This window comes from Chroicocephalus ridibundus, chromosome 9 (assembly GCF_963924245.1).
Source record: "Chroicocephalus ridibundus chromosome 9, bChrRid1.1, whole genome shotgun sequence".
Taxonomy (NCBI): domain Eukaryota; kingdom Metazoa; phylum Chordata; class Aves; order Charadriiformes; family Laridae; genus Chroicocephalus; species Chroicocephalus ridibundus.
This window is the reverse complement of record NC_086292.1, coordinates 50,446,006-50,460,537: the sequence shown is the minus strand read 5'-3', so window position 1 is coordinate 50,460,537 and position 14,532 is coordinate 50,446,006. Positions and strand designations below refer to the sequence as shown.

The 14,532-nt window shown below is 44.3% G+C and overlaps 1 protein-coding gene across 5 annotated transcripts in view; it reads right to left on the bottom strand.

Moving 5' to 3' along the window:
• Positions 1–371: 371 nt before the first annotated feature.
• The window catches only part of TP53BP1 (tumor protein p53 binding protein 1), a 34,315-nt gene continuing 20,154 nt past the window's right edge, over positions 372–14,532 (bottom strand). Inside the window, exons 12-26 of one of the 5 annotated variants that reach the window (XM_063347328.1) lie at positions 14,173–14,409; positions 13,606–13,663; positions 12,294–12,386; positions 10,642–11,143; positions 9,517–9,669; positions 7,357–7,649; positions 6,847–7,023; positions 6,179–6,600; positions 5,855–6,046; positions 5,170–5,373; positions 4,315–4,527; positions 3,592–3,686; positions 2,793–2,992; positions 1,766–1,911; positions 372–1,139 (exon numbers count right to left, since the gene is read on the bottom strand). In XM_063347328.1, the coding sequence (XP_063203398.1) occupies positions 952–1,139; positions 1,766–1,911; positions 2,793–2,992; positions 3,592–3,686; positions 4,315–4,527; positions 5,170–5,373; positions 5,855–6,046; positions 6,179–6,600; positions 6,847–7,023; positions 7,357–7,649; positions 9,517–9,669; positions 10,642–11,143; positions 12,294–12,386; positions 13,606–13,663; positions 14,173–14,409 (3,173 nt within the window). In that variant the 3' untranslated portion in view covers positions 372–951. The remainder of the gene's footprint in view (positions 1,140–1,765; positions 1,912–2,792; positions 2,993–3,591; positions 3,687–4,314; positions 4,528–5,169; positions 5,374–5,854; positions 6,047–6,178; positions 6,601–6,846; positions 7,024–7,356; positions 7,650–9,516; positions 9,670–10,641; positions 11,144–12,293; positions 12,387–13,605; positions 13,664–14,172; positions 14,410–14,532) is intronic. The other 4 variants (XM_063347326.1, XM_063347330.1, XM_063347331.1 and 1 more) reach the window with 4 other exon arrangements.

The window sequence follows — 14,532 nt, the reverse complement described above, 5'->3', positions numbered from 1 at the left end:
TTACAGACTAACACAGTCAGAAGGTGACTGAGCTAGGAAATGATCGGGGAAGAGACACACATCAAGAAAAACTTACTTTTGAAGCAGGGGACTAAATACTACAATACGAGGCTGGAGGGAGGCCTGGGTACACTATACCTCAGGCCTACAGCAGTGTTAGAGTGAAGAGCTGTCAAACTCAGCTTTTGCCTTTATGCCAGCTGACAGCTAAGATAAAGTCCCCAGCTGTGAATGCAGCAGCTCAAAAGCAGGTATTTACCCCATTGCCATTTAAACAAAGATACACAGCACTTACATACTTCGCCTCTCAGTCTCCCAGCAGTTTAGTTGTCCTAGGTCCCTCTGTCTCTCTCTCTACTTAGGTAGCGCCCGTCTGCACTAAGGAAGGTTAATACCTATATAGTCACAACAGGAAAAAAACAGAGGTAGCCAAAACAAAATGACATTTCCATCCTATAAATTCTTACCAGTCACTTCAGCAGCATCTTGATTAAATTAATGGAAAATAACAACAGCAAGATGGAGGAGTACACAACATGCTATTCTTCCAACAAACCAAAGTGCTGCCGCTACTGCCCTGAACTTGGTCACAGGGTATTCGCTTCTGTAAATACAGGCTGCCAGTTAAGAACACCTTTCCCTTCCTTTATAATTGACCTGCGTTGAAGTCGGCCTTTACTGAAAGTAGAATATTAGTGCTATTCAGCTCAGAAACATAAGCATTTCTTTTCTCTCTGCCCTCTTTCTCTGTAGGCGTGGCCCTGGAATAAGTTTAGATAAAGGAGGAGTCCCAGTAGCTACCACAAGAGATTGAACATTTATTTCATCATAAAAGTCCAGCAGATAAAACTATATACAGTAATCCATGCACACTGTCCAATTACACAAACATTTAAAACCTGATTAAAACACAGTCTGCACAACAGCGGGACAGCAAGGCAAAGTTTTAGATTAGTGGGGGACATAATCATGTTTATAGTGTGGATGCTTCTTGTAGCCTACTCTCTCCCCAGCAATAAGGCTCTGGATCACCCACTCCTGCGAGACAACGGGCAGCCGTAAAGCTTCTGCACACTTCAAGACACCAGCTGGGCAGGAAAAATCAGTCACCACCACGTCATAAACGCCCAAAGCAACATCTGTACAGGAGGAAAGATAGGCATCTGTCAGTAGAGAAAAAGGATCTTCTCTGCAGCAGAAGACCAGTGTGTTTCACCACTATGCATCTCTTCTATGTTCTCTCATGCCTAGCCAGTGAATTCTCTTTGTAAAAGCCAAGTCATGCTCTAGAGCAACACTGCACCTTGCAAGTAAGAGATTCCCTCTACTCCAGATAGAAATTAGCAGAAAACCAGTAGCCAACATTGCAGGCAGGACTAGATAACCGTGAGTCCTGACCTCATGCTGTGAGTATGAGGACCTACGTCCCATACAGAGATGGAGAGAGTCGAGTTCAGAAGGACAAGGAAACAAGATTTTAGTGGTCTATAGAAGGTCCAGGAGCAACTCTTGCCTATTTCCCCCTTTCAGCATAGGCTGGAAGCTGATGGCTTGTATCCTGAATTGCTGCAGCATCTCCTTCTCCAGAAGGCAGGTCTTGTAGATGTTTGAGATTGTATTCAACCAGAGAGCTAGCGTCTGCACTTGGCCTCCTTTATGCTTGTAGACTACCTAGTAAACCATCCTAAATGGTTTTAAACCATGCTAGAGGCCACAGTGGCATGGGATTCTCACTACTAAGCCTGAGAAAGTGGCCAGTGAGTACCTTTGTTGTGAGCATTTGAATAATGCTGTTTAACAGATGCTGCTCCCCCCGTCATGAGGATTTCAGACCACAGATCCAGGAAGTTCTGCTGCTGGTCTGACACCAGGAGAACCTTCAGGTTATGGAATGGGTTTTCTCGTGGGTGCCTGCAGAAGAAAGAAGCGAGAAATGCAGACTGCTAAGAATATCTGGTAGTCTGAGACTTTATTTGAGGACCATTATCTACTTGCAGTCACCAGGTTGGCTCCCATATTGTTTTTTTAATATCATGCATACAATGACCTGCTCTCTTACCACGCTCTCCTGAAATACTTGGAACAATTACCCTCTGTTTATAGATAGTACAACAGAGCTAGACAACATTGATATGGGGGGGGTGCAGCAGACTAAATCCAAAATCAGGCTGAACTCCTCCTTAATCCTGAACCACCTTTTCTGTGCATATCCCAAATGCCTCAGCTTTGTCAGGGCTAAGCAGGCAGGCACCAGTCTCCTGCCCAAAAGCCCAGAGATTTATCAACTGCTTTTGTCTGCCCCTCATCTTGCCTGAGGAGTCCAACCCGAAGACTGCTCTCTCAGAACAGACCTCCTGGATTAGATTCCATAGAAGATGCAGAAGCCGGCTTCAAAACATACCAAAGGAAACAGAAATTGCAGTAGTATCACCCTCCTTTATCCATTTCTGAGCAATTAGAGAAGTCAGCCAAGCGTGTGGGAAGCCTTGCATGAATTCAGTCTGCCTCATGAGAATGACATCCTTCTTGCTTACCACGAGACTGTCTTTTTTTGTGTATATGGCACCTTGTACATGTGTATATTTTTATGTATATAGTACCTTGGCATTAGAGGTCACTGTAAATCCAAGGAAAGAAATGGGAGGGCTGTTCCTGTATGGAAGGGAAAGCATGGGGAGCAGTACTAGGGACACCTTCAGTACTTGTAGTATTCAAGAGCCTCCCAAGTGTAACAGTTCTCTCTGATTAAATCCTCAGTTTGTGGACTCAGATCATGGTTATCTGGCACTTACCACTCTAGCAACTTTTGCTCCTGGAGGCTATAACCAGCTGGCAAAAGGTAATTCCGATAATTTTGAAGCTGGTTAGCGTGACAGCTATCATGGACCCAGATATGAGACACACAAGGGATCCCTCTGGCAAGGCACAGCAAGTATTTCCGAGTTCGACAATGCTGGTCCGCAATTAAAAGACACTGATACGCTGCATTACACTTCAGGGGAGACAAAGAGGCATGTAAACAGGAGACAATGCTTGCAAAAGAACCCAGAAGTTATCCTGCTGCTAAACACTTTAAAGAAAACAACTGCAACCCTGATTTTCACAGCCATATTATGTTAAAGGTGAATTACATAAACAGATTCTGAAATCAGGAGTACCTATAATAGTCACCTATTCCAAGCTATGGAGTTCACAGGCAAAATATCTAATTTTTTTTTTGTATCATAACTGTATCTTACAGTTCAGCCAAAGAAGATTCATCTTACAGTCCAGATTATTCTCAGTGCTATCCACTTAAAAGGACAAGAAGCAACAGCTACAAATTGAAATACAGGAAGTTACATTGAATTTTTGGTTTGGTTTTGCTTTTTTATTAAATAGGCATGGTCAAACACAGGATCGAGTTGCCCAGAGAAGTTGTAGAGTTTCCATCCTTGAGGATACTCAAAACTCAACTGGACAAGGACCTAAGCAATCTGCTCCATTTGATCCTGATTCCAGCAGGGGGAGTGGACAAGATGAGCTATAGAAATTCCTTCCAATCTCCACTATTTTGTGACTATCGTTCTAGATTAGTAAGCAAGCCCTTACCTGGGTTTCATTGAAGTCTTCCATGATATAGCCAGCTCCTGCTCGCAGCTGCTGTGCTAAGTAATGTTTGTCATATGGAGTCACCTCTAAAAATTCTACAGCAGAAACAGAAAGTTCAATTTTTGGCTATAATTTATCTACTTATGTCCATACACTCCTCAGTCTAGAAAGCCCTCATACATACCAGTAAGCCCTTCTCCCAGGATTATCTACAGAAAACCTCTGGAAGACTCAGGAAAAAAAAAAAAAAAAAAAAAAAAGAGGCAGCGTGAAGGAAGTGCAGCACTGTCCAAACTAGCCAAGTGAGCACCTTGTCACTTTTTTCATGCTGCAGTTCCATTGCCTGAAATGTGACCCTAGCAAAGGCAAACTGGAGCAATGCATTCATGCTTTCAAGTCCTATGTTTCCCAGCATTATCCCTTATCTCTGAAAACCTTTATTCTCATATTATGCTATTCTGAGACAGCCGATCTCACTAATTTTCACACCTTCCTTAACTTGCTCAGCAGCCCTATGATCGTCATTGCGGTTTGCTACATTTCAGGCTGCAGCTCCTCTAAAACAAAGACTGAATCTTGGTCAGTCTGGTTCTTTCTGCAAAGGATTAAAGAGCAAGAGGGAAAAACAAGCGCTCACACAAATGCCCGATCAGAGAGCATCTAGTGTTTTTCCTAAAGCCACATCATTCCAGTTGGAAATGCAATAGGTAAGATTTGCCTCACCTTCTTCCTCCTCGCTACTCCCTGCAGGACCATCTGATGGCTTCTGATGATTGACCAATTTGTCACTGGATGTTGCCATGGTGAGGAGAAAGGCATAGCCCAAAAAGAGGGTCTTATTGTGGGGCAAGGGTCCATGGTGGTCCTCTAGTACTGGGGGATCTACAGCATCCACGTCCTCACAGGTGCTTACAAACTCTCCGGCTCTTACAGCTCCTGCAGAGAGACAGAAGCACCGTAAGTCTCAAAAGTCAGGTTCAGCACAAAGACCCAGGGTAAGATCCAGGATGTGTTCAAATTCAGTTATTTTACCGGAGGAGAGAGGGAGGCAGGATTGGGTTAGGATTACGTTAGGACAGGTAGGGATCTTTTACCCTTCTGGATACAACAAATCTTCAAATCAAAACGTGAATGACTAATGAGACAATGTTTGCCAGTCTATCAACATCCTGAAACAACACTTAATTGGTGCAAAGGGTCCTTTTAACAGCTAGGCATTTCAGGACTGAGTAAAAAGATAAGAAAGAGAGACAAGAGAGAGGCAAATCACAACATTAAGGTCAAAACATTTCTAAAAGACAGAACTGAAAAGATGGCAGGTAAGTACTCAGACTATGCTAAAAATATCTCTGGCTGCTGAATCATAGAACCATAGGGTTGGAAGGGACCTCTGTAGATCATCTAGTCCAACCCCCAATGCACCCAGGGAGAATCAGCCTCAAATCCTGTGGGGCAGGGCAAACAAGCAATTTAATCTACTTTTTCCTTACGGGAAATGGAAGGATCAATTACAGAAATACCAGGGAGGAAAAAAAAACAGCTGAATGCAAGCTTAAGAGCAGAAAATAAGGTTCTCACCAGGCTTTATCATTGCTGATTTGCGGCCACGTTTAGCTGGGGATCTCTCATCTTCAGAAGCAACGAGCTTCCTTTTCCCAGATAGCGCGCCTGCTGGGGTGCGTGGACTCTCCTGCCCTTTACGAGTGGGAGTTGTGCTGCTGCTGGAAGTGCTGGGAGAACCAAGGTTACTACGTCGCTTCCGCTTCCCCTCCACAAGATTATCTGTAATATAGCACGCAGAGATTAATCACTGGCTGTCGCCTAACTTCAAGAGCTTTCACCCTACCTATATGTGCAGAGGTGGCTAAACTCAATAGTACCTAGAAGGTACACGCTACCACCCTCGGACAGGGAAGAGCAAGAAAAAGAGATCTCTCGCTCGTGTATCTTTCTTCTCAAGCCACCTGTCTCTTTTCCTCTCAGTACTGCTGAAGGGTTTGTATCATAGCAGTGTAAATGAGCACAGCAAGCATCACTGTCCTAGAGGCAGGCCACTCTCCACAAACCAGTCCATACCACTAAGTCTCTGAGCAAGACACAAAACAAGAAAAGTATCTCAAAGATCCCATTATAAAGTACCAAAAGCATTGCTGAATACCCAGAAAGATTTAAACATGGGTAATTCAGACCAGGAACTAGACGTATCTCAAAGCCGCAAGACACAGAACAGCACAGCCAGCAGGTCAGCAGCACCTCCTCTTACCAAGACTGATGTCAGCTGCTTTGGTCAGGGGGGTGACAGGTTCATAAGGCCCTAGCCCAAACTGCTCCCGGAGCTTATTTCCTTGTTCCAGAGACAAGATAACCGCCATTCGTTTGTACCACTTCCTCTGGCCTTCCTTTTCAATGCAATAGTATAGCTCTCCAGATTCCTTCCGGTGTCCCTTCACCACACCTGACACGACAGAAAATAGCACCCGTTAACCAACTATACCCAGGCATCATGGGTATCCTGGACCAGCACCCATCTCCCACTGCGTTCAGCACCTCAGAAAACCCCAGGATGGAGCTCAAGCGCTGCTCTTACCTGCACTAAAGTACTCATCCTCAGAGAGTGCGGTCACTTCAGTCTCCAGTGGAATAGGATCACAGAGTAAAATATCTTTTCCTAGCACATCACATTCATATCCATCATCAAAGAGCAGCTTATACTTTCCTGCACCAACATCTTGGGTAATCATCCCGGAATAGAAGTATCCATTTGAGGACCACTTCGCTACAACCCTGAGGCCCACAAAGCTGCTCCCAGAGGTTGAGTCTCCACAGTCCGAAGGACCGGTCACCACTTGTAATGGGATTTCTGGAGAGTCACTTCGACGTAAGGCACAGAAGCCAGAAGTGTCAGATTTCTCCCCTCCATCTGGCAGGCGAACTGGGCGAGTAGATGATTTCTCCTCAGGTGATGCTGTAGTTGAGAGATCCTCCACACCTGGCAGTCCAGCTGAATCTCTGTAGAAAAGAGAAGAGCAGTCACCAAAGGAAAAAAGATAAAAGCACACCCAGAAGGATCAGGAAAGCCGGTTACTAAACAAAGAATACTTGGGCGAGATGCTTGCAGGTGCTGCTACATGCTATCATCAAAAACTAGCTCCTGAAACATTCAGGACTCCTTTTTCTCTGTCACATTAAGACAGCAGCTCCCCATTCTCTTCCTTGGCAATAAACGAAAGTTACAGTCTCCTTTTCCCAGGGTACCTTGTTCCTGTTGTTCGAGATGGTGGGCGGCCTCTTCTTCCTCGCCCACGAGGTGTCACAGGTGCTCTGCCACCCTGACGAGTGCCAGGCATAGAGTCCTCCTCTTCCTCACAAGGCAGTGCTCCTGTCTGGCTAACTCTGAGCGGAGATGCCGGCTGACCAGCTCCTTTCCTAGGGCTAAAGAATTTATGAGTTAATGGCTCTGAAGAGGGAAGCCAGCTCATTAGCATTCCCCCCCGCCCTTTTCTCTTTGATCGCACAACTGGTCAAGAAGTTTGCCTCATCAGTGCTAAACTGGCAAGAGCTCAAAGCAATGCCTCACAAGGAAACAAACTACTCCTTTAGGAAGGACAGATGTGAAAGCAAAGACTATCTCCTTATTTCTGTTCACCGAGCCACATCCTTCACAGAAAGTTCTTGGATTAGGGTCTACCCTGCTTCACACTCCACCCAAGCCAGCTGTTCACTTCCGCAAAATACGTTATTCCTTTCCCAAGGCTCTGCACATACCTTAATTTTCCTAAAACACCTCTGCCAACAGGTAAAGCAAAGTCTCCAGTTTCAGTCCCACACACTTTCCCTTTGACGGCTCCAGTTCCTCGCCCTGAGCTGCTGCTGCTGCTGTGTGTGGCAGAGTGACCACTGCTTGCTCCACTAGATGTACGGTGGAGGCTTGAGGCCTTAGATGAGAAGGAGCTGACATCACCAAGGTCCCCTGAGGTCAGGGACGAGCCCGCTGCAGTTCTAGAGGAGGATGTGTCAGTCTCACACTCCTGGCACTCCACTACAGGCTCCTCATTTTCCTTGAGAAAAAAAAAAAAAAAAAAAAAAAAAGTTTGTCAAAGGTGACGCACTTGCTAGATGGAAGCTCCACAATTACCAGGCAAAAGCACAGCCAAGTTGAGAGCACCCTCATGAAACTGAAGCTAGCCATGCAGATTTGAGCCTGGACTGATCAATGGCAGGCAGCGCGTCTCTCGCTACAGGCTGTAGCTGCTCTGTACAAAGCAGTGACATGAAGAGATCAGTCAACAGGACAGAGCGTGGGTGGTATCAAATGAGGCTGGCTTTGAATAATTCCCACGCTTCGAGAGTGCAACAAACACATGAGACACCAGCAGCCTTTGGCTACTAATAATCCAAGATTATTGGATTATTACTGTTTCGGACAACTGGTCATTTGGAACCATTACAGTTTTATGGATATAAAAATATGTACCTACAAAATAGTGATATCAAATCTTGGTAGACAAACTGGAAATGGTTACATGATTGTGATTACACAACCTACGTAAGGACATCTCAGGAAACTTAATTCTCTATTTTAATGTTACAATAAGGAATTTCATGTGTAGTATCAGGTGTGAAAGTATAAGCTTTGCACTGAACTAATTTATCCTTTTGTGTTATTACTCATTGTAACAACACAGCGTAAGACTCTAACATTATTTACCTTTATAGCAGAACAGCAGTAACGTGTTATTGCTATCAGGCTGATAAGACTACCATGCACATCAAATCAGCATTTGTTAGCTATCTTTTGAGATTCCCTAAAGATTGTTTGATTAATGAATGGACATACACCAACACAAGTACACTAACTATAGGCTTGTTTATTTTCTAAGTTGCTTTTCGTAGACCTCTTATAGAACCTGGTCCACAGGACTCAAAAGAGTGTGGTTAAAAATGACAGTAAGCTGCAAAACAGGCTAAACTATCTTACATGTTTCAATTTTACAGGCAGAAGTGATTTTTGCCTACTAATAGAATTTCTGCCCATTCTGAAATCTCTCTATTCTGACAAAATGCCAAGAATTTTAAAGCAGTTGGATGCATAAAGTCTTTTGTTCAGTTCTTTGGGAAGGAAAAAAAAAAGTCAGTGCATCTTCAGATTACAGCAGTGGGGATGAGATACACCAGCAACAAATACACGGCTTTTGCCAGTGTCCTGGCTTAGCCCCAGCAGACAACTGAGCACCACGCAGCCGCTCGCTCACTGCCTCCAGGTGGGATGGGGGAGAGAATCGGAAGAGTAAAAGCGAGAAAACTAGTGGGTTGAGATAAAGACAGTTTAATAAATAAAGCAAATCAAGGAATCCATTCCCTGCTCCCCAAGGGCAGGTGGGGGTTCAGCCATCTCCAGGAAAGCCGGGCTCCATCATGTGCAACGGTGACTTGGGAAGACAAACGCCATCACTCCAGATGTCCCCCCGCTCTTCCCTCTTCCCCAGCTTTATATACTGAGCAGGACATCCCATGGCATGGAACATCCCTCTGGACAGTTGGGGTCAGCTGTCCCGGCTGTGTCCCGCCCAACCCCTTTCCACCCCCAGCCCTTGCTGAAGGTGGGGTGAGGGGCAGAAAAGACCTTGAGGCTGTGTAAGTGCTGCTCAGCAGTAACGAGAACATCCCTGTTATCAGCACTGTTTCCAGCACAAATCCAAAACACATCCCCATACTAGCTACTGGGAAGAAAATTAACGCTACCCCAGCCAAACCAGCACAGCCACGCACTAAACGGTCCACATGTTTGTTCATGAAGAAAAGTCTGTCATCACAGCATGCCAACTTGTTCACTCATTTTCTGCAGCCTCAACACATTCTTATTTCAATTAATTTTATTTTTCAGCCAGCATATCATTACATTTAGCCCTGAAAACAGGAACTTACCTCAACTACCTTTCGTTCCACCTCTGCACCATTTATGTAGTAAACGTCTGTTATAACACGCGTAACAACAGTGCGCACTTCTCGAATAGTTCGCGTGTGGCGATGCTGAACTCGGCCTTTCGGTGGGTGAAGAAGGTTAAATTCCTCCTCTCCCTGTATTAAACAGGAAAATTAAAACCAAAACAGACCACGATGAAAAGCAAGTAATTTCTGGGTAGAGCTAACCCTGCAGTACAGTTTCATCATATGATATTCAAATACTGGGGTAGGGAACCTTTCAGCAACTCGTTACAAATTAGATGCAAGAACACAAGAGACCCTAAATAAGGGAGAACTGAACACATTTTGCTGACAGGTAGAGGAAGGGAAATCACAGCAGTCCAAGGAGGAAACAGCAAACTTGCTTAGCATGACTTCTGATACTCTCATTCAATGACTCTCAGACATACCACAGCAATGTTGCACTGCATATTTATGGCCCTGTTAATCTCACATTTCCCAAAGGACACACTATTCTTAAATTTAGAAGAGATAATTTTTCTAGCTTTTGTGCTTACAAGAAAACATACAAGCTGTAACTGCAAAGCAGTGATTCTTCTTGAGTCCGCAACACTTTCTGAAATACTAATTCAACGTCACTCCTCTTGTTAAAACATTTCTCTGGAGGAGCTCCCCCCTCGTGCGTTTATCCATTGACACTGGGTGGAGTGGCAGAACAAGCAGTCCAAAGCTGGCTGGTGCAAAAACAGAAGGCATCTAACCATTCATTCAAAGTTTCATGCAACTCCCATCTCCATCCAACAAAAAGTGAAATTTTTTTTTTTTTACAGTGTTAACTACATTTGGACACACACACATACAACATCCCACAAACAAACAAAATCTGTCATATTGTCCCACAAAATAAATATAAAGGCATTTACTTCCCAGACTTATGCTGCCCACTGAGTATTGCTACCTCAGCAGTTGTGGACAGTTGATACAGGAAAGCTTGTGACATTAACACTTTAAAGTGGTCTTTTCGCTTTTTTCAACAGAGAACCTACTGTTAGTAAATTTATTGGCTGAAGGGATGCTTTACTGTTCTAAAGCAGTAAAATTAAATACAGGCAGCCTTCATCCCACCTGACTGTGCAGAGAGTCCGTGTCCTCTCCAGATGCATTCACGGGCTTTTCCTCACTCTCCTCAGTTTGGACATTCGCATCTTGTCGCCCAGGTCTTTGCCCAGACATACTGGTTCCCACTTCCACCTGTCTACAGATTTCTTCTGACGTCTGTGTTGCTGTTGTAACAGTCGTTGGGGTAAAGAGACAGTCTTCTGTAGTTTGAATCCCTTTATTCTTGGTGTTTGCCCACCTCTCTTGGTTTTCATCAATTTTAACAGCTTTACTTGGTTTCTTCTGCATTATTCTCCCCTCTTCTGTCGGAGTGCTTACAATATCAGTCTCCACAGACTCCCGATCCTCCGCACCAGAAGGTTGTTCATGGCAGTCCTGCAGCATCCTCTGAGGAATTAGGACCTGTCCACCACTGTCATCTGCCTCGTGCTGCTGGTACTGCCAACCACTGGGATTTTTATGTAATTCAGCATCTTCTTGTGTGCCAGGAAAACTGAACAGATTCCCCCTGCAAACCAGTTATAAAGATATCAAAATTACTGACTAAAAAAGCAAGACAATCAATATGCCACCATTCAAGTGGAAGCACTATTGAAAAAAACAACCCTGTCAGTCTTTCAATTGCTTCTTAAGATTGCACAGAACTCAGTGAGTCTCAAATTATAAAATAACTTTTCAACATCTCTCAAGCGATTCACATGGTAGCACAAGAATGGCTGACCCCTGTAGAGGACTAGGTACTTTTCCAAATGCTAATAAAGCAACCTATACTCCACACATCAGGCACCAACTATGCAACATGCTTCTGGAAGTCATGCCATCTTGAAGTTGCTACAGGCTGCTTTAGCACTTCATTGCCTTGAAACTGGTCATCACAGCTAGCGAGAGAAGGCAGGGGCATAAACACAAAGGCTGTCTAATGTTCTCATTAAAATTTGTCTGCCCTGTCAAAAGCGTTACCAGGTACTATATGGGACTATACACTGCGCCTTACTAGAAGTATGTGTTTGGCTTCCCTCCTGTACTTGACGACTTCGAGGAGTGACTGTCTTCCTTTCTGTCTGTACACTGCCCAGCACTGGCACTCCGTATTCATTACGGCCTTTAGCATAACTGTTCAATGCTCTTGAAATACAGGTTAATCTTTCTCCATAGACCAAGACCTCACTGCCCCGTCAAAAGAGAATGGAAGACACTGAAGAAGCAGATTTCTGCACCTAGTACTCCAGCCAGCACCCTTATCACCACAAGATATGCAGCAGCACGGTCCTTTTCAAAGCAACCAGTGACAGCAAAAATTGATGGACTTGGAAGGGAGACGATAGCAGGAACAGTAACAAACACAATAGGTAAAAAGATCTTGGAACAGGAGAAAGAAAAGGTGTTTTAAACAGGTGTAAGTATGATCTCAGCCTCTCAAGCCCCAGGTTTTACCAAAGAATCCTAGCCATCTGGAATCACATCGCTGCTCAGTCAAAAAGCTAAGTCCGATTACCATGTGAGATACAAACACACAGTACGTATTATACTTACCCCGCTGTCCCCAACCTTCTAAGTCACCCAAAGACAATGACTTAGTGCAATTTCTTTGATGTAGAAAAAGCACATGTGCATATAAATCCAACCAGGACTGGCAGGCAAAGACAGTGAGGAGTTACCTAAACGGAGAAGTGGAAAGACCATGACCTCTGGCCTCATCCTCTCGACGAACTTCACAGACACGACTAAACACAGATGATGCTTTCTGGGAGCTAGCAGTGCAGATTTAAAACAAACAAACAAACAAAAAAGCATCAGGGAGTGAGAAAATCCCTTATACAGCAAAACAAGAGTTCTCTAGCCCCTTGAGAAAACAACAACGGGTACCGAACTTGTTGACCCTCTACAGCCACAGAATGAGTGAGAGGATCAGTCTCAAAGGTCAAGAAACAAGCTGCAATTGCATAAGCCTTTCTGTCATTTCTGCAGACAACCTAACAGTCAAGAGCAACGTAACAACTCCAGGAAATGTAGTGTGGAAAACTGCAGCGCCATCAGGAGTTTCACCATCTACTATCTCTGGTACCCACCAGTGGACACAGTTAGACCATTTATGGCTTGCTTCTCAGAATTTTCATGACACCGCAAAAATACTGGGAATGACAGTCATAAAGCAGACCCTGAGAGATCAAGTTCAACCTATACCTACAAAGGCAACCCATCCTCAACCAGTGAGGAATGACTGCCACCCATCCTCAGCACCGAGGCATTATTACCATCCAGCATGCAATCCTGTGACAAGAGATACCGAGTTCATTTCAAAGTTTTCTCACTGTTTCAAACCATTATACTTCACTTAGATGACTACAGGCCACTACGTTCTGACTCACATGCTTATGAGTACTTACAAACCATACACCCTAAAAGCTAAAATCAAGCAATGCTAGGCATTAAATGTGAGACATGACAGATATATATAAATCAAAAGACCAAGGGAGTAACGTGTGTTTTGGTCAACACGTTAAACTGTGATTTCAGTATATCGTTGACTTGCTTATATTTCTATCAGCTTCATGTCAAAACAGAATTCTTTTTCAGAACAACTCTGAGATTCTCTGCAGAAAACTGCACAATAAGGAAAGAAAGCAGAAAAACATGTATTTGGAATTTAAGACGTGGATACGGCAGACTCGCATTCCAGACTGCACATGACATCAATTTCTATTTTGATTACAATCCGGAGGCAAAAAGCTGACATTAATAGGAAGCACAAAGCCTGTAGTGAAAGAGCAGATGGAGCACCCACCTTGCCTATGCACTTAAAACCTGCTCCGAGAGCTAAGGAGTTACTGTTGTGGCTACTGCTAAAAGCGTTCCCTGCTTCTGTGGTTTTTTGTGTTTGGGTTTTTTTTCCCCTGCTGGTGGTAATGAGCAGAAAAAGGATCTACCCAGACCTTCCTATTAACTCTGCGCAGCAACAAGCCCAGTTACCTGGCAGCAGCCCCAGCAGCAGCAGAGAATCCATCTTTCCTGTCACTGGCTGTAGGCTCTGAAACAAGAATGAAGGGAAGGACGGTATCAGTGTCACCTAACAGACTCTCCTGCCTCAACCCTCCACGCTCAGCGAGGAGAGAGGCTGAGTAACGCTGAACACAGGGTGGCCAGGCCTCCCCACCCAACTTCTCGTCACGGACCCGAGTTTCTACAAGTTTTGTACTTTTAGACTGAATGTCACTGTTCTGATTAAAACGCTGTCAAACTTTTTTGTCCAGATTATACTTTTAAAATCTTTTCTCTCCCAATATAATCAAACTCCAGTTCCTGTCCTGTGACGCTGATGCTGTACATCAGAGTTTTTAATCTGCTGGAAATACCTTTCCTCACAACAGAGGCCTGCCCTCACACTCCATCCTTGCTTAGAGCATTGCAGAAACAGAGACCAAAAAGAAAAACCAGAAAAATCACAGAGAATCAGAGACTGTGTCAGGGAATGCCACAAAGAGGTTGTGAGTTAGGGCTGAGATCTAGGAGGACCTCTTCGAGGTTTCATCCTCTTACTTTCCAAGCTGAATGGCAGGGACTCCTCACTCCCGTCATTCACAGGGGTAACAAGGTTCATTCGCAGAGAGAGTTTTGCATCAGCCTCAGGAACCCCACAAGAATCTCCTTTCTCGCACACGTCTGACACATCTGCTGATACCATTGCACTTTCCACAGTGACATTGTTGGTCTCCATCGTGCCCTCTGCTGTAACATCACTAGTTGTTATAGTGCTGTCCGGGCAACTGTCATCCACTGAAAATAGGAACACAAAAAAAAAGTAAACCAAAAAATAGCTACTTTCATTCACATTGCTGGGGTTCAGGTCCCGGTTCTGTTTTGGAGATGCTTCACTGCATGTATTATCAATAACAGTGC